Source organism: Pseudochaenichthys georgianus, chromosome 6 (assembly GCF_902827115.2).
Source record: "Pseudochaenichthys georgianus chromosome 6, fPseGeo1.2, whole genome shotgun sequence".
Classification (NCBI taxonomy): domain Eukaryota; kingdom Metazoa; phylum Chordata; class Actinopteri; order Perciformes; family Channichthyidae; genus Pseudochaenichthys; species Pseudochaenichthys georgianus.
The window spans coordinates 6,559,768-6,584,682 of NC_047508.1; the positions used below are offsets into that span (position 1 = coordinate 6,559,768).

The following is a 24,915-nucleotide window of genomic DNA, read 5'->3' on the forward strand; positions in this document are numbered from 1 at the left end:
TTACTTTCATTACGCTGCTACAGGGATATTTTACCATGGTTGTCCACGTATTTGATATTATTATTACCCACGCGTTTGCCTACTCCATTTAATATACTGAATAGACTGTCCCTTCAATTTTGTACCACTGTAAATGTCACTGCTGAGTGACACATTTATTTCTGATTTAACTTTTAATCACACAAATAGCTCACAAAACCACACGCCTATGCAGCAGTGCCACATGGTAACGTTATACTAAAATAATAGCAGGTTACCTTCTGACAAAAATCTCGCTTTAGCAACATATGAGAGTGAAATGGATGGAAGGCCTACGTTAAATGGAAATTACATTTGGTGAGATGGCTGTTGATACCCAGAACAAAAATATGGGGGTTCAGATGATAGTAAATTGACGCAAAGACTGGGGTTAGTCAGAATGGGTGGGCTAATAGCGTTCCAGTGTTGATAAGTAGGGCGCTAACTATCTTTTGCATTTTGTCAGAAGAAGCAGAGGGAGGCTTAGAAACAGCTGTAGCAGCATGACATGGCACTTTATCTCTACAAACAGCTCTGGATCAGACACAACAACTTGTCTCATGATCTTCATCACTAATGTTCAACCTGATCTCACCAGAATGCGTGACTCCACCACGACTTCTTAACACCGCATTGCGTGGTGGTGTCACGAACTTTGTTACATTTACGTGTCTGCACCACGATGCATTCTGGTGAGATCAGGTTGAAGGGAAGACATACGCTGTGACGTAGATGAGGCTATGTGGCCAGACAGAGGCCAAAGAGCAGATCAGTAAAGCTATATAGATCTCATTCTCTGCTTTACTGCTGATTTACATCATTTGCCCATGTTATTTTGTTTCCAGTGTATTGCTATTCATCTTTTGTTTCTGCTACGGTGCTCTTCTGAAAATGAGACAATAAAAACAATGACATAGTTACAGTAACATACTGTTTTTCCTATATGTAAGTTTGTTTCTCCCAACTTGTCAGTTTTCCGTTCAGTTTCCAATATCGATAGCTTGAGGTTTGTGTATTGATGATTGTAGTCAGTATTTAGTGTGCCACTTAGTAATGACTGTTCAAATAGTCTTCTAAGGGGTATTTTTAGTTTTTAGTGCCTCAGAGCACTTTGCAAGAAATGTATATTGTTATGGTAGAATGTGTTATTATGGTGACCGGAGTTTCAGTTATGAAAACACATTTGTCTCATTAGAGGACAATTTGTTCTGTTTCGATCGACTTATTCTTTTTTGTGACCAGTATTCTCAGTTTTGGTCATGTAAGTGCATTTTGCAAAAGATATTCAGAGTTATGGCAAGTGTGTTTCTGTTTAGATGGCTATGTTCTTGTTTTGAAGAAATGAATTTTGATTATAAATAGTGGGTTTAGCAATTGAGAAAAACTGTAACGTTACATCTTAGGATAATTTGTAGTCATGTTCTGTATACATACTAACATATAAGGGTATACTCACGGCCCGTCCACACAGCGGCGTGCGTTGAAGCTTCCAACGCTTCTGCCCATTCACTTTGAATGGGGTGACGTCACTTTTAGCCAAACTGCATTGTGGGAAGCGACGCTGGCGTGGCTCGCTGCAAAAGTTGAGCAATGTTCAACTTTTGACGCCTCGGCAGAAGCGTCAGCCAATCGAATCATATGCCAGTACAAGCTCTAGCCAATCAAACCGCTGCTTGTGTGTCAGAGGCGGGAGATTCATGTGATTGGTTGTTGGTCGAGTGTCAGACACGCCCGCCGACAAGCGTCAACGCACGCCGCTGTGTGGACGGGCCGTTAGTGTGGTTACTCCATGTTTACTAGCTATAACATTAATGTTACATCACTCTTTTTCACTTCTTACTCAGTCAGCCAGAGTGCAGATATCACCATTAGATTAACAAACCTGAAACATCATCCATTTCTTGACTGCTGGTGATGACATTGTTGTCAGCTGCTGCAGCTTGTGGCGCCTGCTTCGATGACAATAACTTTAGAATATCCATAACTGTATAGGCTATTCATGTTACTTGTTAGACACTTTTATCCAAAGCGACTTACATACTCAATACTGTGGACAATCCCCACAGGAGCAATTTGGGGTGAAGTGTCCCTGATCCGAACACCAACGCACTAACCCACTGCGCCACATGCCTCCCTTTAGGCATATGATAGCTATGTGATTAACATGATGACAAAGGTATCCCAACTGTAGCTGTGAACATGACAGGATGGGTGATTACCTAGAAGAGCATCAGGACTGTTTGAGGCAGATGATAGCTATGTGATTAACATGATGATCCAGCCTCTATGGAGAGAGACATCAAGCATGCTCATTTCTGACGTGCAGCTAATCTGAAGTAAACATTGATACTGCTTTCTAGTCCTCCATCTTGAGACTGTGTGACTCCCTCTCTTGGATATCAGCATGTGAAGGACACTGCTCAGGAACTAGCTGATGCTCTGTATGTGATGACTACTTCCATTCTGGAGAGGACCACAGACACATGGATCCTGAGGTTGAAGCTCAAACTGGTGAAAAGTGATATTTTTCCAACAATTTCCAATAAATGTTATTCTGAAACATAACTATCACTGTTGTCTTTCCTTCTATAACACCGATGTAGGCCAAGAAAAACGTTGCATTGCATAATATCTAAACTTACATTTGGCACTTTAAATGTAGCCAAAAATACGTGAAGCTTAGCCCACCAAAAAGTGCATAGTTGCAACTGAGGCAGTTAAGCATTTTATATCAGTGGGTCCTAATGGTGCAAGACGGGGAAGGCAGACATAATTGCTTAAACATATAGGCTTAACCCTTTAATTGGCAGACCAAGAAAAAAATCTATGGAAAAAGTATTTGTTTGCATTTTTTTATCAAATGGGACACAAACTACTTTTTTTTTTTTTCTGTCTACACAGTTTTGTTTTTATGAGCCTCAACCAACTGGTCGTGCTGGCGTTTTATGGTAAAAGTGCATTTTCAACAATCATCATCTACTGTATTTGTATGCATCAAACTCAAATAAATGTTTTTCTTTTATGGAAAATGAGCAATATACCAGATATATTCATACAAGATAATAAAGGATAATTGTCAACAATTTTCATTTTTTCAAGCTATTAGCATAAATATCGTGGATCATAAAATCCATCAGTTGTTTAACAACTCCTGAATCCATCCCCTCTTGGTTAGCCCTACAGCTATTCTCTCACTCACACTCACACACACACACACACACACACACACACACACACACACACACACACACACACACACACACACACACACACACACACACACACACACACACACACACACACACACACACACACACACACACACACACACACACACACACACACACACACACACACACACACACACACACACACACACACACACACACACACACACACACACACACTCATACCCACACACACACACACACACACACACACACACACACACACACACACACACACACACACACACACACACACACACACACACACACACACACAATACTCACTTACGCACAATCAATCTTTCTCTAAGTCTATCTCTACAGTATATCTATCTCTCTGTCGCTATCTCTCTCTCTCTATAATCACAAACAAAGAAAGTTGTGACACTTCCGCCGGTTTATATAGCCTAGACAATGTAGGATAGAAATAAATATAAATATATATAGCATGTATATATATATATATATATATATATATAAAATAACAATTTCATTATATGGATTCAACTTGTGCCCCGCTGGACTTGTCGTTTAGCCGTTACTGTGACATCAGTATCAGCCATGGAAGATAGTTTGTTTGTTTCATTCTAAGCTATCCAGCAAGGTTATTTTCATTTATGTTGTTTTTTTCTGCACAGTGTAGAGTCTTGTTGTGATGAGAGGGATGGAGGTATTTAATAAAAACCTTGCTCGCTGGAGAATAGCTAAAGAAGTCCTGTCACAAGTTAATCGAGAGGATCACAGCTGGCCACGGATCTCGATGCTGCATTCGGGCTGTGAGTAAACAACTTGTGTCTTACTATTAGGCTGTCTGGAGGTATGGACAGCTATCAAAGCTACTAAACATCACATTAACAACGATGTACAAATGAAAGTCGGAGACAAATACATATTTGAAATGATTTATTCACGTTTGCAATGTTTTTAACAGACATCCCCGGTCACCTCATTGTCATTTTTTAGTCCTCGCTGTACGCGTCCGGATATCGGCATCGCAACCACAACCTCACACACTGGTACTGAATGTGCATCAAAGTGTTCCTATGGAGCCACATATACCAAAAGATAAATGTAAACAACAAAAGAAGCGATCGAAATGTGTATTTCCTGGTTATTCGACAATGGCTTCTCAAAGTACACGCCCCATTCTATACCGTTAACGTAACGTAACGAGTTCCCCGGTGTAACCAGTTAAACGATAACACCGTTAGCCTACCTCCCGCCCCCTGAGCACCTGGTGGAGGGGGCGATAGGCTACTCTTCAAATGTTTCACAAAATACTTACCATCATGACTACTCTTACTGTTTAACATTTGGGTTTACTTCATGTTAAGGCTAATACAAATGACAAGGCTAAGTAATGTGATGCTAACTAACATGCTCGCTACTAGCTATGTAGCTAACTTGACTATGTTCCATGCAAAACATGTGTATTACCTGATATGTTTGGTCCAACGACTCCTGGTCCTTTTATCAGACGGGAAGCGATAGAACGAGTAAGTGGTATGATCACTTTTGTGATTCCAACCTGGTACAAAGCACACAGGCATCTTGTAAAAGTGAATTTATTGGAGCAATCTCTTATATTTATTGGAGGAAATACATCAGTTATGAAATCTTCTTCTTCTTCTTCTTCTTCTTCTTCTTCTTCTTCTTCTTCTTCTTCTTCTTCTTCTTCTTCTTCTTCTTCTTCTTCTTCTTCTTCTTCTTCTTCTTCTTCTTCTTCTTCTTCTTCTTCTTCTTCTTCTTCTTTGCTTTAATTGCGAGTCGCAACCAGTCTTGGAGCATTATGACATCACTTACGCGAAGTCAATGGAGAGAGAAAACGTATCTTTCGATCCCGTTTGAATTGTGCCATGAATTACACATATGATGTTTGTCAATCTTAAACAATAATTTCCATGTCAAAGAAGTCACAGTTTGTCGTAAAACTGTTGAAATATAAGACTATGAAAAATACGCAACTAGAAAGACTACAAATCCCAGAGTCGCGTACATTAACGTTACACATTACAGTCGTGTTATTCACCAAAACCTTGTAAAGCCGGTCCCGCATTCTGGCTCTTACGGAACCGACTAACTCCCCTTTTGTGTATGTACAGTTCTCAACATGCCCTGACTTGTAGTGATGTTCACCTCTTTTAATACTTTTCACTTCATTCTGAAAGAAAGAGGTGAAATGTGCTAACGTGCCCGCCATGAGTTGTAGTTCATTGAGTGCTTCACACAACAAAATGTGTTACTTCACAGTTTTACGACACATTTTAATTGTTTTGACTTGCAAAATTATCTTTTAAATTGACAAACATCATATGTGTAATTCGTGGCACAATTCAAACGGGATCGAAAGCTAATCTTTCTCTTTCCATTGACTTCAATACATGATTTTATTTTTGGTAACTTTTGAAGTACTATTACTAGACTACAAAGCATTAGTCAAAAGCTCCTCTGTTAGTGCTATAGCCACATTTAAGGAAGAGATTCCACCAATACTTAACTCGATAGCATGTCTGCATGTAGGGGAGGAAACTTATACAAAATGTACACCACCCCAAGTTGATCATGTTGTTGATAGTGCTATAGATGCGCTGCGAATAAAATTAGACTCTGTTGCTCCTTTGAAAAAGAAGAAAATAAAACAACATAGATTAGCTCCATGGCATAATGCCGAAACCCGCAAAATAAAGCAAAAGTCTAGACAACTTGAAAGGATATGGCGTTCCACTAAACTTGAAGAATCTCGTTTAATTTGGCATATTACTCTCAATGAATATAAGAAAGTACTGCGTAAAGCGAGAGCAGCCTACTACTCTTCATTAATAGATGAGAATAAGAATAATGCAAGATTTCTTTTCAGCACTGTAGCCAGGCTGACAGAGAGCCACAGCTCGATTGAGCCTTCTATTCCCTTAGCACTCAGTAGTAATGATTTTATGTGCTTTTTTAACGATAAAATTGTTACTCTTAGAAACAAAATTAATGACCTCTTGCCTTCGACCAGTATAGTGTTATCAACAGCTCCCGGAATCGTAAGTTCTAATATTACACTAGATAGTAAACTAGAATGCTTTTCAGCCATTAACCTTGAACAATTACATTCAATGATTCTCTCTTCTAAACCATCAACGTGCATGTTAGACCCAATTCCAACTAAGCTGTTGAAGGAAGTTTTTCCATTAATTAGCACTTCTTTATTAAATATTATGAATATGTCTTTATTATCAGGCTATGTTCCACAATCATTCAAAGTAGCAGTGATAAAACCGCTTCTTAAAAAGCACAACCTCGATCCAGAGGTTTTAGCCAACTATAGACCTATTTCTAATCTTCCGTTCCTCTCAAAAATTCTTGAGAAAGCGGTCGCAAAACAGTTGTGTGATTACTTAAAAAACAATGATTTATTTGAAGATTTTCAGTCTGGCTTTAGAACACATCATAGCACAGAGACAGCTCTGGTTAAAGTCACAAATGATATTCTAATAGCCTCAGACAAGGGACTTGTCTCTATTCTTGTTTTGCTCGATCTCAGTGCTGCATTTGATACTATCGACCATGATATCCTATTGCAAAGACTAGAGCACTTAGTTGGCATACAGGGAACTGCTTTAGGCTGGTTTAGGTCCTATCTATCTGAACGCTCTCAGTTTGTACGTGTTAACGATGAATCTTCCACGCAAACCAAAGTTAGCCATGGAGTGCCACAGGGCTCAGTGCTCGGACCTATTTTGTTCACATTATATATGCTTCCGTTAGGCAATATTATAAGGAATCATTCTGTAAACTTTCATTGTTATGCGGATGATACTCAACTATATTTATCAATCAAGCCTGATGAAATTAATCATCTAAATAAAATTCAAGACTGCCTTAAGGACTTAAAAACGTGGATGACCTTAAACTTTTTGATGTTAAACACGACCAAAACTGAAGTTATTGTACTTGGCCCGAAGAATCTACGAAACAAATTATCTAAAGATATACTAACTAATTTGGCCTCCAGTGAGACTATAAGGAATCTTGGTGTTATATTTGATCAGGATTTATCCTTTAATGCCCACATAAAATCAATTTCAAGGACCGCCTACTTCCATCTACGTAACATTGCAAAAATCAGGCATATCTTGCCTCAAAACGATGCAGAGAAACTAGTCCATGCATTTGTTACTTCTAGGCTGGATTATTGTAACTCTTTATTATCAGGGAGTACCAAGAAGTCAGTCAAGTCGCTTCAGCTGATTCAAAATGCTGCGGCTCGTGTACTAACCAGAGTTAGGAAAAGGGACCACATTACTCCTGTTCTGGCTGCCTTACACTGGCTCCCTATAGAACACAGGATAGAATTTAAAATTCTTCTTCTCGCCTACAAAGCCCTTAATGGGCAGGCGCCATCTTACCTTAAAGAACTCATTATACCCTACTGTCCTACTAGGGCATTGCGTTCCAAGAATGCAGGGTTGTTGGTTGTTCCTAGAATCTCTAAAAGTACAATGGGAGCCAGAGCCTTTTCTTATCAAGCTCCACATTTGTGGAATCAGCTTCCAGTTTGTGTTCGGGCGGCAGACACCCTATCCGTTTTTAAGAGTGCGCTTAAGACCTTCCTTTTTGATAAAGCTTATAGTTAGGGCTGATTAGATTCAGCCCCTAGTTTTGCTGATATAGGCTTAGTTTGTCGGGGGACATCTTACTTCTTCCTTCTCTCTGTCTATACCTGTGTACTCTCATGTTCCGATTAACCCAGCTTCCCCAAATGTCTTTCTTTTTGGTGTCTATATACGCTGGGATCCGGAGTCATGGATGATCCTGCGGTCCTGTGTCCTGGATCGCGAGCGCTGGATCTTGAGTCGTGGCTGTGGTCCTGGATCATAGGTCCTGGATGGATATCCTCGTGGATTCATCTTCCTATTATACACACATGCATTTCCAAACATTTGGACTACCTATGTTGCAAATGTATTATCTTTTCAATTTACACACGGCATCTATTGCACGTCTGTCCGTCCTGGGAGAGGGATCCCTCCTCTGTTGCTCTCCCTGAGGTTTCTCCCATTTTTCCCTTTAAACTGGGTTTTCTTTGGAAGTTTTTCCTTGTACGATGTGAGGGTCTAAGGACAGAGGGTGTCGTATTGTCATACTGATATTCTGTATAAACTGTGAAGACCACTGAGACAAATGTAACATTTGTGATATTGGGCTATATAAATAAACATTGATTGATTGATTGATTGATTTTTCCAAAATAAGGTCCCATGGAGGTCCACCGGAAAGGGAGGGACTTCGCCTCTCTATGGCAGTTATAAGCATAGTAACATTTCTGTGGTCATCAAAACAAGTATGAAAGTTAAAAGGTCTATAGGTTAAATATTAGCATTCCTTTTCCTGAGCCCCCCGCAGCCCATGTTTAGGAGTTAGGACTGAAGCTGAAGGACTCGCAGTCTATATACCCAAATTCTAATTGCTTGATTCTTAGAAATATATTTTTATACAGATCCAGATTCACTAAGGCCAATTTTCCGACAGTTAATCGAGTGTTTCGAGCTTTATAGCTTGTTCTCAGACTGAAATGAGAGTCTGGTCATGTCAGACAACAACCAGACTTTAAACTGAATTATTGACACAGAAAATATGTTTGAAATAAACCATTATTAAATAATTCAGCTTGGAAATTACACACTTAGAACAGACATTGTTAAAGAAAAATGTTTGCACAGTTAATAAAGTCATTGTCGGTTTTCTGTGTGTATTATTGTTCTATTAACTGTCTATTTAATCTATTTATTATAGTCTCTTTAAGTAGCCACGGGTCCGACCCTCCAGCGGCGCCCTTGAACGTCCCCACCACCCATGAACGTCCCCACCACCCAGAGCGTTACGACAGCGACACTCAGCGGCAGTATTGTGGAACTACAGCTAGTATTTTTTTAATAGAAACAAAAGTCAGGTAAAGTATTTCCCCTCTAATCAAGGCATGAACATATACACACAAATTACATGTATGGAAGGTTGTAGCCCAAAAAAAAATTGAGATCGACATATCAATGTTCAGAAGCACTAAAAAGACCGAAATAATAAAATTAACTGTTTACATCACACTGCTTTGTAATGTTTTTTTTTTTACAGTAGAGTATCTAACTCACAGCACATCCCCTCTTTCTACTGTTTATTACCGTTTGGAAGTTATTTGAGGTTATTTAACTTGTTAAACGGAAAACCAACAGTTTGGAAGATTTGGGGGATTTTTTCATAAAACAAGACTGGTGCATGAATTGTATCTCAATTCTGAATGTGAGTGAAAGAAAAATATGTTAATATTCATAATACTGCTAAAATACTTTACAAGCCCTGCATTCAAAAGTACAAAAGGACTCACATCAAAATACAATTAATGTTCCACGAGTTAAACTAGACTACTTGTTTTTGCAGAATGGCCCAATTCAGAATGATAGATATTATATAATTGTTTTCTAATTATTGATCCATACATGTGCTCATCCCTTTTATGTTGCAGCTCTATTAAAGATGGAGTTCAGTTTAATTACTTTGAACCAGTTCGGTCTCTCCCTTATCCCCCAGCCCTCCCTTTTCTAGCTTCACTAGGTAGGTTTCGTAATTTCGACACTTGTGAAAGTACATGAAGGCACCCATTTGCGCTCATAGTTTGGTTCAGTCAGTACTCTCAATACATTTATTTTAAAGACAAGCGCGTGCACGGTCAAACCAAACATAAAAGTTGTATTCAATGATTAGTGACTTAGAATTCGTACAGGAATTGTCACGGCTACGTCCTGAATATTTCCCGTACGTACTAAAAAGTGCGCGGCATAAATGAAAAGGTGAAAGACAAGAGGCTCAGTCAGACATACAGTAAATGCTCTTGAGAAATGGAATCATCCTTAACAGTTAACGGGACAACAGACAGCTCTGATGGTAACGTTATTCTAACTTTTTTGCGGCCGCCCTTAGTTAAAGTTAAATACATCTCTCAACAACAAGCAGCTGTGGCGTTTGGCTCATATACTTCTTTTGTAATCTAACCTAATTCACATGAATAAACTACGTAGATCGAAAATGCTACTAGCGAAATGCTAAAGCTAACCAGTTACTAGCTAATGTAGCGGTCGCTCAGAAGGCAACTTGGAAGAACATAATGACAGTTTCCGGAAAATAAGAGCCGTATTACCGTGGTTATAATAACTATTTGTATAGTTTTAACTATGATACGTTTTTGTAGGGTAAAGGTTTATAGCCTACTGTATGACAACCAAAGGAAAGCTTACTGTCTTCATTTACACTTGAAGTGAGTTTGTGTCAAACGCTGACTCACGTCTTTATATTTCCCTCATGCAGTGGTGTAAAGCAACTAAGTACATGTGTACTGTACTTAAGCATATCATTGTAAGTTTCTTTACCTGAGTATTAACATTTATTTAATTTTTACTCCACTACATGGGTGAAATATTGTACTTTTTACTCCACTACATTTATTTGACACTAGTTAGTAGTTACTTTTACATAATTACAACATGATAAAACTCTTTTATGTATTTTAATTGGTAAAAACTGAATACTATAATAGTTGATAATATTACAACACTAATGCATTATGTCTTTTTATTTTTAAAACTTACAGTAAAGTAAATGTACCTGATAATACATTTGTATTTTAACTTAAGTTACATTTTGAACTCAAGGCTTTTACTTTTATTTTACAGTAGTATTGCACATTTTACTTAAGGATCTGAGTACTTTTCTCACCTCTGCCCTGATGTGCGTTTACAGCAGGTGCCAGTTCTCTGACAAATCTGGACTCAAGAGAAAACCCCCATGTTTACACTGAGGACCATTGTCCCCCAGGGGCCAATCCACATGTCAGTGTTCCTGCAGGGGCTCCTTATCCTTACCAGCACACGATCCAGCCAGAAATGGTGGACCCTCTCACCTTAAGGTATGATGTTCATTCATTTTATAATGTTCCAAAGTGACTTAACTGCCATACTGTTGCACAGTCGACCTTACCATGTGAAGTACAAAAAAACCCTTAAGGAATAGAGTGATGCGGGAATGAGTCTTTTACCCAGAAATTAGTGAGCACTTCCAGGCATGAATGGCTGCCTTTTTGGCAAGGCAGCCATTGCTAAATAACTTCCTGGTCATCTTACAATGATGTGTCATCCTGCAGCACTCTATACTGAACTGCATAATTGATTGACATCTAAACCTAAAATGATGTATAGTTGGTCTAAGTTTAACACCTTTATTACAGGTTTCACTGTCCATGTCAGTCCGCTCAGTGCCAGCTGTCTTACCCAGACTACCTCCTGGATCCCCAGTCCAGTCAGTATCAGCTCCTCCCTGGGTACGTCCTCTTCAAGTTACAGGTGGTGCTCTGCTGTGGCATGTTGGAGTCCCTTTACTAAAAATGTCACACAAAGAAAACATCTCTAACAAATGACTTTTAAACCACAACTATCCTAACCTTTGCACCATCTGGTGGCGACACTAAGAATGACACAGGGCTCTGCTTTGAGCGGGCCTGATATACAGGGTGCAGGACTTTAACTGGGATTGTTTCATTTGCTGTCAGAATCATTTCAAAATTGTTATTATCACATAGACATTCTACACATACTTAGGATTACTTCTACACACGTAGTCTAAATCAGGTAAACAGACTAGTATATGTTTAGTATTCAAATGATACCAGGGTTACAGGGCAGCATGCATGTAAGATTCAAGGATATCTTCTCATGCTTGAAGGTGTACAGATCTATGTGAGAGGAAAACATGTTTGTAATGTTCAAGTGACTGTTGGTTTCCAGCCCTGTGCCTGCAGCCAGCAGCTCTCACGGCTCACTTCCTGCTCCATGGTTCACTAATGAACCCGTCCTCTGCAGCATGATACCGGTTTGTATTCACAATCAGTTAACCTTTTCTTTTTTTAACTTACACAGAATCTTCATAATCCTTATTTGTTTTGATGTGTTTGAGTGTGATTTGTGTTTGTTTAGGGAGATATACACAACATCTGTGTGCCTCAGGCCATGGACCAGCAGCACTTTCAGGAGGGACTGGCTGAGTATGCACAGCCTGTGAGTGAAACAGATGCACTTTGCAATCCCATCAGAATGAACATGAATAGATCTCATGGAGTTTCATTTAGTTTTCCAGAGGGAAACACAACTAGCCTGGGTATGTATGCATGTCTTAAATATAACGTACATTGAATACGCCTACATGTTGGACTAGAGTTGTACATTGAGAATAAAATGTAAACATGCTTTTGAGCAGGCTCAGCAGCTGGTCACTGACCCAACACAAAGCACACAAGCTTCATTGTCCCACAACACTGTTCATGGACTCCTCCTGACACAACCACAGAGAACAAGTGATGAACACACAGCCCCCCTCCCCCCTGACCGCCATCAAAACAGACTGGAACGATGATAAAAGGAATCTATTGAGCTGCTTCTGTTCAAAAGGAGGGAGCACTGCCTTACAGTGACTATATCAGAATGATACATGATTTCACTACATTCAGTTTGTTTGGCTTAGTTTTGATAAACGATACAGCAGTAATCAGAATCCCTTTCTTAGTCCCACGGAGGGGACATGTGCGTAGTTACAGCAGGAAAAGAGCACATGTTGAATATGTGACATGCATTAAAAAAAAGTACTAAGTTATGATATAATAAAAAATATATAATAAAAAATGAAAAGTGACATAATAAAAAGAAACACATCCTGTAACAGTTCTTTAGCAGCCAGGTGTATATTACACAGTTATTCACGGCATCTATATATATTGCACATCTAGCACATATTGCTCATAGGTGGTTGGTATTTAGCAGCAAGGGGTGATATAGTCTGTGGTGTGTGTGTGTGTGTGGGGGGGGGGGGGGGGCAGTGCTGGTTGTATAGTCTGATCGCTGCAGGAAGGAAGGACTCTCCGTGAGACAGCGGGGGTGCAGCAGCCTGAAGGAGCTGCACAGTGAGGACAGGGTGTCCTGGAGGGACGTAGTCAGTATGCAAATAATAGTTTCCATATCAGTTAACTTGCACATTCTTTTAGTTGAATCTATAAAATGTCAGAAAAAAAGAACTCTTTCCCAATGTCCTTCTCCGTATGTCCAAGGTTACCTTTTCAAATGTTTTGCTTCATTCAATCTCCAGTCCAAAACCCAAAGACAGTCATGTTTCTATCAGACAGGCGTGTCACGTGCTTCATCAGTGATGTTTACACTCTGGACGCAGCACATTGCATCTCAACTATCTCAGCCCAACGAGCTGCTGATTGATTTCAGGTGAACTGATCCATAATCATCCGACTGTGTGTGTAGGTGGTGTGTAATGTGAGTGGGGATGGACAGATGGTGCTGCTGAACCCCAGTGAGCCGGTGTATCTCACACTGAGTTCTGCACCCACACACAGAGAAGAAGGTGAGCACACTCAGGGTACACGTTAGCTCTCTGCCAGCCATGAGAAGAACTGGTCCTGCCAGATGTGAGTACACACACGTGGACATTCCCCTTATACGCTGGCCTGACAGGAAGACGAGAAGAGGCTGGGGTGACGGTCGAACTAGTGTGGGTTCATTTATAATGTATATAATCTTCTTAGGACTCATTCCGGCACCACTCCAATCATTGGCTGATATGAGATGGCTCGACCAAAGTGGAAGCTTCTGCAGGTATTTGCACGTGTTCATTGTTCTAGTGATATTGTTCTTGGCTGTGTGTCCATCAGACGCGAGTGCGGTCCGGACTACAAGGCAGGTAGGAAACAATGAAGACATCTTCTTTCTCCGCGGGGCCTTTGCAGACCCCAGAACATTGACCCCAGCTCCATGATACATTCGTTGATTGATCATTTATTAATTTCCTATCATGTATTCAATCATTCATTCAAATCCAGCCTCCATACTACCATCAGGCAGCCTATGCCCTGCCTGGTCAGACCTCCAACATGCAGCCTCAGGCCCCCCCAGCACAGTAAGAACCACCAGCAGAAGACTCCTTCATATGAGAAATAGATTTCATTGATCAGGACCAGAACCTCCTTGGGAAGTTCTCAAACAGCCACAGGATCATTCACAGTATGATAGCAAACAATGTGTCAGCTCATGTCTGAAACCTTTCTTGCATCTCAGCAGCTCCATTTGTAACATCAGCTCGGACAGAAGTGAAGACTTCTCTTGAAGATACAAGAAAACAGACATTATGAAATAACATAACAATCACTGAAGACAATGTTCAAGACCCTTCAAAGTAGATGTTTACCTTCGTCTTAGGGTTGATTGGTGCTTCATTCTAACCCTATTCAGTCATGGGACCTTATGTATAGGTTTGTTTCATCTACATTTAGAACACATGTGCCCGTCCAACTGTTTGAGAAAAGAATAGATGACCCAAAGTGACTTCCCTCAAAGCTGTGAAAACTAACTGTTGTCTATGAAGGATACTATAAAGGCTCTGGCACTATGTAGACATTGTACTTCATACTGGAGAGTAAAGCACCTGCAGGCCGACCTATGGATATCCAGAGTGTGTGTTCAGTACGGCGCTCTGGAGTCACACATTGAGTTATTCATCGCGGACCTGAACCAGCCAGGTACCTTCTCTCCCTGTCCTCTGCAGGCCTGCTGGAGCTCTGTGTGAGCTGAGGTCCAGGAAGCCCTGCCGCTGCACCCGATCCCAGTGCCTCAAACTGTGAGCATGCCAGCGTGTCACTTCCTGCTGAAGGGGTGACAACTTTGGGTTTTGGAATATATCAGAAAACAAGATGTTAGGCTACTAACTAACGACATCGCAGTCAGATGACTTCACATCACCATGTTTGACTCACATTTTAAACCTTTATTGTTCTTTCAAATGATATTATTATGCCTGTAAATGCATTTTTAATTATTGATTTTAATTACATTTTATGCCATTAAATATATTTTTGAGTAGCTAACTTACAGTTTTGTTCAGTCACTAACACAACAATCTCACATAAAGCATAATTATTTAAACTCACACTCAAAGAGACAAACCTCAGCGAAAATCTCCAAAACTAAACACATTTTACAGTTTTTTCAATTGCTAAAACACATTTTTTGACAACAGGGCTCATTTTCTCAAAACACTCAACACAATTCACAAAAGCACACACCCAAAGTGCAACACACCTCATATGTACTGCAGAATGAAGCGCTGCACCCAGAACTACATACACACTTACCAGAAGGCACACACTTCATTCACAGCAGAAGACTCTTTGTCCACACTGGTGCTTTATCTAAAGCACACTCGTCTTTTATGGCGTTCTGTATGTAGAGAATTCTGCATCAAACATTGTTCAGTCTACATTTGAAACACAAATATACTGTTGTTATACTTGTTATACTTTTCTCCAAAACAAATTGGTGCTACATTCCTGCACAACACATAGTTACTATGCACAACACATAGTTACAAAAATGATGCCTCGGTCAAATGCAGTTAATTGAGAGGAAAACTTTGAGGAGAAATCAATTCCAAAAATCTTTTTACAAAAACAGAGGAGAGAAAAAGACTCTGCATTTGACCACCTCACTGGGTCCGACCACAGCCCCTCATCAGGCTGCAGGAGAAGCATCAGCTGCAGCCTGACGCTCACACAGATACGGGACTTCAGTTCACCCCCCCCCTCTCTCTCTCTTCCTACAGTATGTTTGTGTTTCTGCAGATATGTTTGTAGACTTGAACAATCTGTATCTGCAGAGTTCTCCTCATAGAGGGAGGACACGATTGTGCTGTAGATAAAGCACCACAGTGTGTGTAGTTGGTGGGACAAAGAGTCTTGTACTATAAGTGAAGTGTGTGCCTTTTGGTGCAACAGTTTGCTTTTGGTAAGTGTTGATGTCGTTTTTTAAAAACTTTTTAAACATCTTTCCATTTTTTATTAGCCTTTAATTTGTTTTCCTTCAAATGTATTGCACAACAACATCCCACTGTACAACTTCCACGTTATTTGAACAAAATGAATATGCGTGTGTGTGTGTGTGTGTGTGTGTGTGTGGTTTATCTCTTGCAGCTACTGTGAGTGTTTTGCTAATGGACTGATGTGCAGCAACTGTGACTGCTCTAACTGCCACAACAATGCAGAGCATGACACAAAGCGTCAAAAAGCCATTAAGGTTTGCAACGCTTTCGGTAAACATGTCTACGTCATCAACTTAAAGGGGACCTATCATGCAAAATGCACCTTTGTACGATACGATACGATACGATACGATAATACTTTATTTGTCAGATCAAGTCTGAAATTTAACTTGAATTTGTACGTCTTTTATACATGAATATGTGTCCCCGGTGTGTCAGGGAACTCACCAAGTGTCAGAAAACACAACTCTCTCTCTTTTCCTCCATACCCAACATCTCTAAAAGCGGGGCTTTAACGGATCTGATACAGACTGATCCAGATTTGAAAATAGTGTGACGTCAGTGACGAGGAGCTCCGCCTATATGGCCAACTCTCCACCAATCAGGGGAATGAGAGATTGCCGTGGCATGGTAACAGCATGGTAACATGACGCTGGTAACTCGCCCCGCTCGGCCCCCTCCTTTGCAGGGGGGCGTGGTCAGCTGCAGCGCATGCAAAGACAGGTTGGAGGAGAGTAAAATGAGGCATGGCTAAAATGCATGATCTGTTTGGTATTTTGAAAAAGAAAAAGTATACCCTGTTATATGTGTGGCCCTACAATATATTATTCAAATATAGCATGATAGGTCTCCTTTAAATGTATTTGTATGTCACTCAACGGAAGTGCTTCACAAAAAGGGTTAGGGCAGAATAGAATACTTAAAGGTGGGGTAGGTCATTTTGGAGAAACCAGCTCGAGTGCGCTAGAATTTGAAAATACACAGCCGGAAAAAATCTGCCACTTCCTTACAGAGCCCCTCCTCCAACACACAAGAACGCGCACATGACCAATGAGGGCACGAGATAATGTAACAATATGTAACATTTTGGAATGAAAAAGTCCCCTGAACAGTTCAGCCACAACATACATATGTAGCTGTCACTAAGTTATAGCAAGGTGTTTACTTTTACTCATTTCCATTTAAACATGTGATCTTCTTAACACCTCACCTCTGACATATGTTTCATTATATATATATACTCCCTCCGTACATTCTTGTGATAGCCCTGTTAACAGTGGTTAACTCGTTTATTGGTATATTTGTGCTTATATCTGTGTATCTGTTTATCTTAAGTACAACGTTAACTGCTGTGAACTTGTCCTCACGCTGTGTTTTGTAACAGCCTATTTTTGTTAACTTAGTTCATATCCCACTTAAGAAGTGAGGTTGTTCTTTAGTTTATTGTTTGTTAGCTATTTATTTTATGTATGAAGTTGTTAAACTCTTATTTAAGAGTCTTCCCTAGTTGTTCTTGTGTGTTTATTTAGTACCCGTCCACAAAGAGACGATATCTATCGTATAGACCAGGGGTGCCCAACCAGTCGATCGCGAGAATAATGCACTTGAACGCATCAAAGCTTTGTGATTGGCGTGACCCCATGTGTCTGGGCGTGGCACTAGTTAGCTGACGTTGTCCGTGGCAACAGGAGTGACAGTCCGCACACACACAAGACCACAATTATGGCAGAAGCAAAAAAGCCCAAAATATATCATTTTCACTCCGAGTGGGTGGATGATTATTTTTTTGTTTATTCCAATTCAAAGTCCATCCGTCTCATCTGCAATGCGAGCGTGGCTTTGCCGAAGAAGGATCATTTAGAGCGGCATTTCCAAACGGTGCACAAACGCTACGAGACGGAATTCCCTCCTAATTCTGCCCTATGCTCTTCTGTTCGTTGCGTGCATATGTAACAGTTAAACATGTGAATACATAATTATAAGTTTGTGAATGTTTAATTCATAATAAGTTGTGAATTATAAGAGATGAGATCGTTTAATTTAATATTTTAAGTTTTGTTTTCCGTGGGAACACCGTCCCGTTACACGTCTTTTTTTACTTTCGGTATGTATTTTCCACCCTCCGCGGACTGGTCATCTGGAGAATCTGGAGAATCACAGAACAGCCGGTCGTCAAGGGCCGGCTCGATTCGCTGACGGCCGTCACCGCCCTTCATTTTTTATGTTTTTAAAAGGCATCATTGAAGTTGCACCGGCAGAGGTCCGCCGTTTCCCCACAGCGAGGCTCCCCCCCAGTTGACAGTTCGCTAGCACCCCCAATCCCCCCCTCTCTATTTGGACAACTTTAAAAGTAGCTCTTGGTTAAAAAAAGGTTGGGCACCCCTGGTATAGACGGTTCATCCACACGAGGCCGAAACTGAGCCGCAGATTCGGAGCCCGAATCTGATACACTTTGATTACGGCTCCCAAAGTGGGTAGGTCTGGGGACGAAACGCTTGCGGCTCCGTGTGTACGCCAAGCCCCCAGGAAGTGCGCCGGACTCTGGGCCCAATATTCGTTGTGTCCAAACGGCGGTACTGCAACTTCCGTATCAGTCCGTGACGTCACCCGGCCCAAAAATACTTTTTCCCATTGACTAACATGGGGAAAGAGACGTCTGTAAATCAGCGGATATATTTGTTTTAACTAAATAAACTACCCAGTATGAACTATTTTATAGCCCTTATTAGAATAATTCGTTGTGTGATGCACTAAAAGCCGAATCTAGATGTATTTTCTCTCCATTCATTCTAGTGAGCCGAGAGTGGGAGTTCGGGGGGCAGGGCTTAAGGGGCAACTCAACTGTGCATGCTCTATGAGCGCAAATACGGGTACTTCTGCTCTGACAGCCAGGCATGATGGGTAATCTGTGACGTTTCGCTCTCTCAAAAGTTGGGCCATTTTGCCTTCATGCGCCAATGAGCAGCTCTCATAGGAAAGAACGAGACCCCGCCGGATACGGCCCGGCCCCCTGAACAATACCAGAGACGCATTATGATTTTTTTTCAGTCCGGCCACGCGAATCCTAGACTAGCCCCTGTCAAATAGAACGGAATAATGGCGAAAAGGTTAGGTAAGAGAACAATTTATTCAGAATGCAGGGTATTTAACCTGCAGTGGTCAAACGATTATTTTTTTGTTCAATGCAAAGAAAAGGCTGTTTGTCTCATCTGTCAAGAGGCGGTGGCGGTATTCAAAGAATACAATTTGCGCCAACACTATGAATCCCGTCACAAAGACAAGTATGATAACTTGCAAGGCCAAATGCGAGCAGACAAACTCTCAAAGCTAAAAAGTGGACTGTTCAGCAGAATACATTTGTACGCCAAGCTCAGCTGAACCAGTCATCCGTTCGGGCCAGCTTTCGGGTTGCTCAACTGATAGCAAGCAGCGGTAAACCTTTCACTGATGGAGAGTTTGTCAAGAAATGTTTGAATGCTGTCGCGGAAGAGGTGTGTCCCGAGAAGAAAGATGTCTTTAATACCGTGAGTCTGTCGGCGAGTACAATCACCAGACGCATTGAAGAAATCGGGGGTGATGTATATGCCCAGCTGCAGCAGAAGACGAAAGAATTTGACTTTTTTTCATTAGCACTGGATGAGAGCACGGACATGCAAGACACAGCGCATCTGCTAATTTTTATTCGTGGAGTTAGCACACACTTTGAGATGTGCGAGGAGCTGGCAGCCCTCCAAAGTCTCAAAGGGACTACAACAGGGGAGGATATTTTCGGCAAAGTATGCCAAACCATGGAAGAGTTGGACCTAGACTGGTCAAAGCTTGCCAGCATCACGACTGACGGGTCTCCTACTAGTATGGTGGGCGCGTCTCGGGGTCTAATAGGACGCTTGAACCGGCAGATGGAAGAACGGGGTCTTACCGCCCCGCTACAAGTCCACTGCCTAATTCACCAGCAAGCACTGTGCTGCAAAGTGTTGAAGTGGGATTCTGTCATGAAGGTTGTGGTGTCATGCATACACTTCATCAGAACAAAGGGACTTAAACACAGGCAGTTCCAACAATTCCTGTCTGAACTGGGGTCTGCGCACGGCGATGTGCTGTACTACACAGAGGTCCGATGGTTGAGCCGGGGCAGAGTTTTGAGGCGTTTTTACGACCAGCTCGTCCAATGAAATGACTTGCTCGCTCTATGACGCGTTGAACACAATGGGAGAAAATTACTCTGAATGCTGCGACGCAGCACCTGAGATTATTTCCAAGAATTTGTTCACGTTCTCAATTTTTTACGTTTAACGTTATATTCATTCGGTACACTTCGGGACACACGTGTACCGAACCGAAGGGCCCGTACCGAATAATTTCGGTACGGGTACGTGTACCGTTACACCCCTAATAAATAGTGTTATTTATTTCATTAATAGTGTTATTATATATTTCCTGACTTTTTCCTGACTTTTTCCCGGAAAGGGTTATTAATATTTGGTTATGTGTGGCTTTCTAGAAAACAATAAATGTTTAGGTTTAGGCACCCCTGCGATCGTCACACTTTTTCTGTTACAAACTGACCCCGGCCCCCATCAGAGAAGGGAAAAGTTATGTGGCCCTCACAGGAAAAAGTTTGGGGACCCCTGGTGTACGCCCTATACGATCATTTCCTGAAACGATGACGCCATAGCCCCACCTCTCCTGCTCACCCCCGCGTCACCAGCGTCATTTCTGATGCGTTTCACCAACAACAACAACAACAACAATGGTGGATCACAGGGTTGAATTCGTGCTCCAGACGCTACTGACCATGATACAGATGTTAGTGCAAAATCTACAGCTCCTTTACCACGACCATCAGCAACAAGTGGACATTTATGTGTTTGTTTATGCCTTATGCCAATGCTCGGGGGTTCTTATTCGCTGCTTTTGGTGTATTTTGTGGCGGAAGTACAGCGCCATTTACAGGCCCGGCATATGTACTACAGCGTCTCCAGCGTTTTCGTGTGGACGGACACGTTACTTGAGCCGATTCCGTGTGGACGGAAGACTTTTTTGAAAACGGCTTCGGCTAGTTTTCGTCTCCGTGTGGACGGGGCCTTAAACCGGTGCCCTTGTGGCCCTTTTCTTTTGTTTGTTTGCCAACTCAAATGTAGCTCCTCTCAATAAAAAAATTGTAATTTACCAACACCATCTGGTTTTATGTTACTTTCTCTTTTCCCCGAGCCGGAACGTAACAAACACACAGAAAGAGCAGCTGCAGGGCTGTTTGGAGGAGAGGTGGTGACTTCAGGTGGAGGATGCTATTTTCCAACACAGAGTACTAAGTTGTGTTGAGAGCTAGGACAATAAGTTCTATTAAAACCAGAATGTTAGTGGTTATAGTGATAATGGTCTGATGATACTGTTAATTTGATAGTTCATTAAGTGTTCGCAGTGTACTAAGGCAGGTGTCCGAATTGAAACACAGCCAGTAAGTCCTTGGTTATTTATGTCCTGCTTAGACATGTGAATGCCATTCTGTTTAGTTGTTCTTGCTGGCATGTATCAATATTGTGATCCAAATAATTGTACATGCACATTTAACATCCGACTTTACCGGTTTAGAAATTGTTTACATACAGTTTTAATGTAATCATCCCTGGTGTTGTCATCATGTAGTCATGTTTAGGTCGGAACCCAGACGCCTTCAGGTCTAAGATCGCTGCCGGGCCGTCAGGAGAGGTCAAAGGTTGGCACAACAAAGGCTGCCACTGTAAACGCTCGGGTTGCCTGAAGAACTACTGCGAGTGCTATGAGGTACACACACACACACACACACACACACACACACACACACACACACACACACACACACACACACACACACACACACACACACACACACACACACACACACACACACACACACACACACACACACACACACACACACACACACACACACACACACACACACACCAGTGTTTCCCCTACCATTGTCTTGGAAGGGCGCTGCTCCCTGCCAATGGAGCCCCGCGCCCCCCCTGAAATGGAAGGTGTTTAAACTATAATTATTCTTTTAATATATATAGCAGCAAATTGCAACTAATCTATATCTATATATATATATCTCTTTTATTAAATAAACTAAACGCTTTCCTTTTAAGATGTGAGTTTAGTGTTTTTGACCCTAAGAAACACTGATGCACTAATCAATAACAATAATCCCCGCCCCCCCCCCCGCAACAGCGATATGTCGATTCAAGATGTATTACCTGAGGTACTGAACGTGTAGTACTGATGAATGTCAGGAGGAGGGGCAAAGAAGGACGTGGAATGTCTGCTGCCCAACAGAGGGAGACTCAGGATGGGGTTCTGTCTCAGGCGTGTTTCTGCCCAATCTGAATACCTGTCCCCAGACAGGTTGAATAGAAAGAGACACGAGACCAAAGCTCCGTCCAAACCCATGTTTCATTATTCAGTTTGCTTCCGTCTCCCCTGGTATCTTGTCATTTGTAAAAAAAAAAAAAAGTCTGTATATGTGACAACGTTTTTGTCGTCACCTGTCCTGTTCATAATTATTTACCCAATAAAAATAATAAAAATAGAAAGAGACAAGGGGAGACAGGAAGAAGGGATGAAGGGCAGAAGAGATGTTGGAAGGAAGGGGTAAGGGATCTAAGGAGGGAAGAAGGATCAAAGGGATTGATGGAGGAAGGGATGAAGCGTAGAAGCAATTTACTAACTTATTTCTGTTACTAAGAACCAAATGAGGTTGTCTCAGAAAATACTGAGACAACCTCATAAAAAGCAGTTTGAATGTACTGATATCCTCCCTATCACATGCAGTTGTTTGTACAACCCCCTGAGTGTCTCCCTGTGTGTCTGTGCAGGCCAACATCATGTGCACCTCCAGCTGTAAATGTGTGGGTTGCAGGAACTATTATTTTGATGACTCAGAGATGGGCCCGAAGGAGAGCAGCGTCAGTGTGGAGGACAGGTGAGTCACTCCACAGTGAGCTCTACAGCTGTAACACTTATCATACTGCCAGAGGACTCATGGTTGTGTGTGTGTGTGTGTGTGTGTGTGTGTGTGTGTGTGTTTAGGGGCTCTTTATCTGTGATAACCCCTGCTGTGGTGGAGGCTGTGTGCGGCTGTATGCTGGCCCAGGCGGAGGGGGCAGAGAGCGGGGCCCTGAGCCCCCCCCAGGCTGAGCGCATGGTGCTGGTGGAGTTCGGACACTGCCTCTCACAAATCGTCAAGGCTATGTTCAAGAACAATTCAGACTGACACTGTGGAGGCATCGCAAAAACTGCTAGTATAGCTTGTATTGGACCATCGTCTATACAAGTTGATAGAGCACTTCAGAAGGCTTTACAGATTAATACTTTTGGAATTGAAGACTGTCGCATGACAATAGAAATGCCAAAGCTCACATACTCACACATGCTTTAGTTTTACACCTATATCGGCATCAGTTCTTTTACAGGGTGTGTTGTTGGCAAGCTTTACTGGTTAATGTCCCACTCAGGTTCATGTCTCGGTCCTTTCCTCTTTTTTTAGCTGTTTTAGTTCAGATGTGAAACTGTATTTATTTGGGGGTGCATGTGTTAATTGTTATTTTCTATAAAATATTTAAATTTTGTATCTCTTTAGAAACTACAAATAAAATAAACATATTTTTATGTATCTATATTTGTAGGTGTTGCAATAGGTGTGTGTTGTCCCATTTGGGATTTTTTAAGTATATTTATTTATTTATTGACTCATTTATTTATTTATTAAAGATAAGCCTTTAAAATAAACTCAAAATTAAAGTCATGTGGTGTTTCAGAATATTATTTTTAGTTTTTGGATGTTATTAATTCAGTTACAATTTGTATACATTTTATTTCCCAGGAAAGTTTAATGCTATTGTCAAAAATAATCTTAATCTCTCAAACACTGAAACCATTGTCGCATGTACAACTCATTTGTACAGGATGTAAATAAGTACGATGTGGTGTAACACTTTTGTTCGTGTGAAACCGCTCAATGAACTACATCTCCCGTCTCGCACCACACACCAAGACGGCCGTCACGTTGAACATTTCACTTCTTTCTCTCAGAACGAGGCGGACAGTATTAAAAGAGGCCAAAATCACTCCAAGTTTGGGCACGTTGAGAGCTGTGCACACACACAAGGGGAGTCAGTCGGTTCGTGAGAGCCAGCATGCGGGACTGGGATTTGTACTCTTTCTCGTTGCGTATTTTTCATGGTCTTATATTTCAACAGTTTTACGACAAACTGTGACTTTTTTGACATGGAAATTATTTTTTAAGATTGACAAACATCATTTCAATCAGGAGAGACGTGATGTATGGAGTACATATTTATTATCGGTCACATTATATAAATGAAACATAATGATGACAGTTTATAACAAGTGAATGAAATGTGTTTTGGCGATTAGGCCCAGGTTTTGTAGGATATCAATCGGGAAGGGAAGAACCGTTTCCGATGAACCCCCCTGGGTCTAGACACTGGTGGTGGTGATAAGTGGTTAGGTCCGGTTGGAAGGGAGAAGGTTAAGCTTGGCCCTGAGTTGAAAGCAGGAGGCGAAGGGGTGGAGGAGGGGTGCGCATTGACGCCTGGAAGACAGCTGATAGGAAAGGGGAGAGCATATATAGAGGGATTAACAGGTGCGATAATTAGGCTTGTAAATGGAGGGGCGTGATAGATTAGCTGAGGAGTGGCGCTCCCTGTCATTTAGATGCAGGGAGCAAGTATTGCCATGACGAGCAATACGGAGTGTTAGGTCT

General features: G+C 41.4%; 1 protein-coding gene across 1 annotated transcript; it reads left to right on the forward strand.

The window, feature by feature from the left end:
* Window positions 1-9,998: 9,998 nt before the first annotated feature.
* On the forward strand, window positions 9,999-23,867 carry tesmin (testis expressed metallothionein like protein). Its single transcript, XM_071203369.1, has 12 exons — window positions 9,999-10,169; window positions 11,025-11,187; window positions 11,506-11,598; window positions 12,062-12,146; window positions 12,251-12,331; window positions 13,580-13,679; window positions 13,861-13,930; window positions 14,877-14,948; window positions 16,297-16,399; window positions 21,792-21,929; window positions 23,006-23,112; window positions 23,220-23,867. Exons 1-12 carry the CDS (start codon window positions 10,124-10,126, stop codon window positions 23,401-23,403), a joined length of 1,242 nt encoding a protein of 413 aa, XP_071059470.1. The 5' UTR covers window positions 9,999-10,123; the 3' UTR covers window positions 23,404-23,867.
* The last annotated feature ends 1,048 nt before the right edge of the window (window positions 23,868-24,915 follow it).

What these genes read in the sequence shown, in the direction of transcription:
- tesmin (XM_071203369.1), top strand. Translation starts at nt 10,124, where the DNA reads ATGGAATCATCCTTAACAGTTAACGGGACAACAGACAGCTCTGATG. An exon ending in TGGCTGAGTATGCACAGCCT is followed by an intron (nt 12,332 to 13,579) that starts GTGAGTGAAACA and finishes CTGTGTGTGTAG; the next exon opens with GTGGTGTGTAATGTGAGTGG. An exon ending in ACCCACACACAGAGAAGAAG is followed by an intron (nt 13,680 to 13,860) that starts GTGAGCACACTC and finishes TAATCTTCTTAG; the next exon opens with GACTCATTCCGGCACCACTC.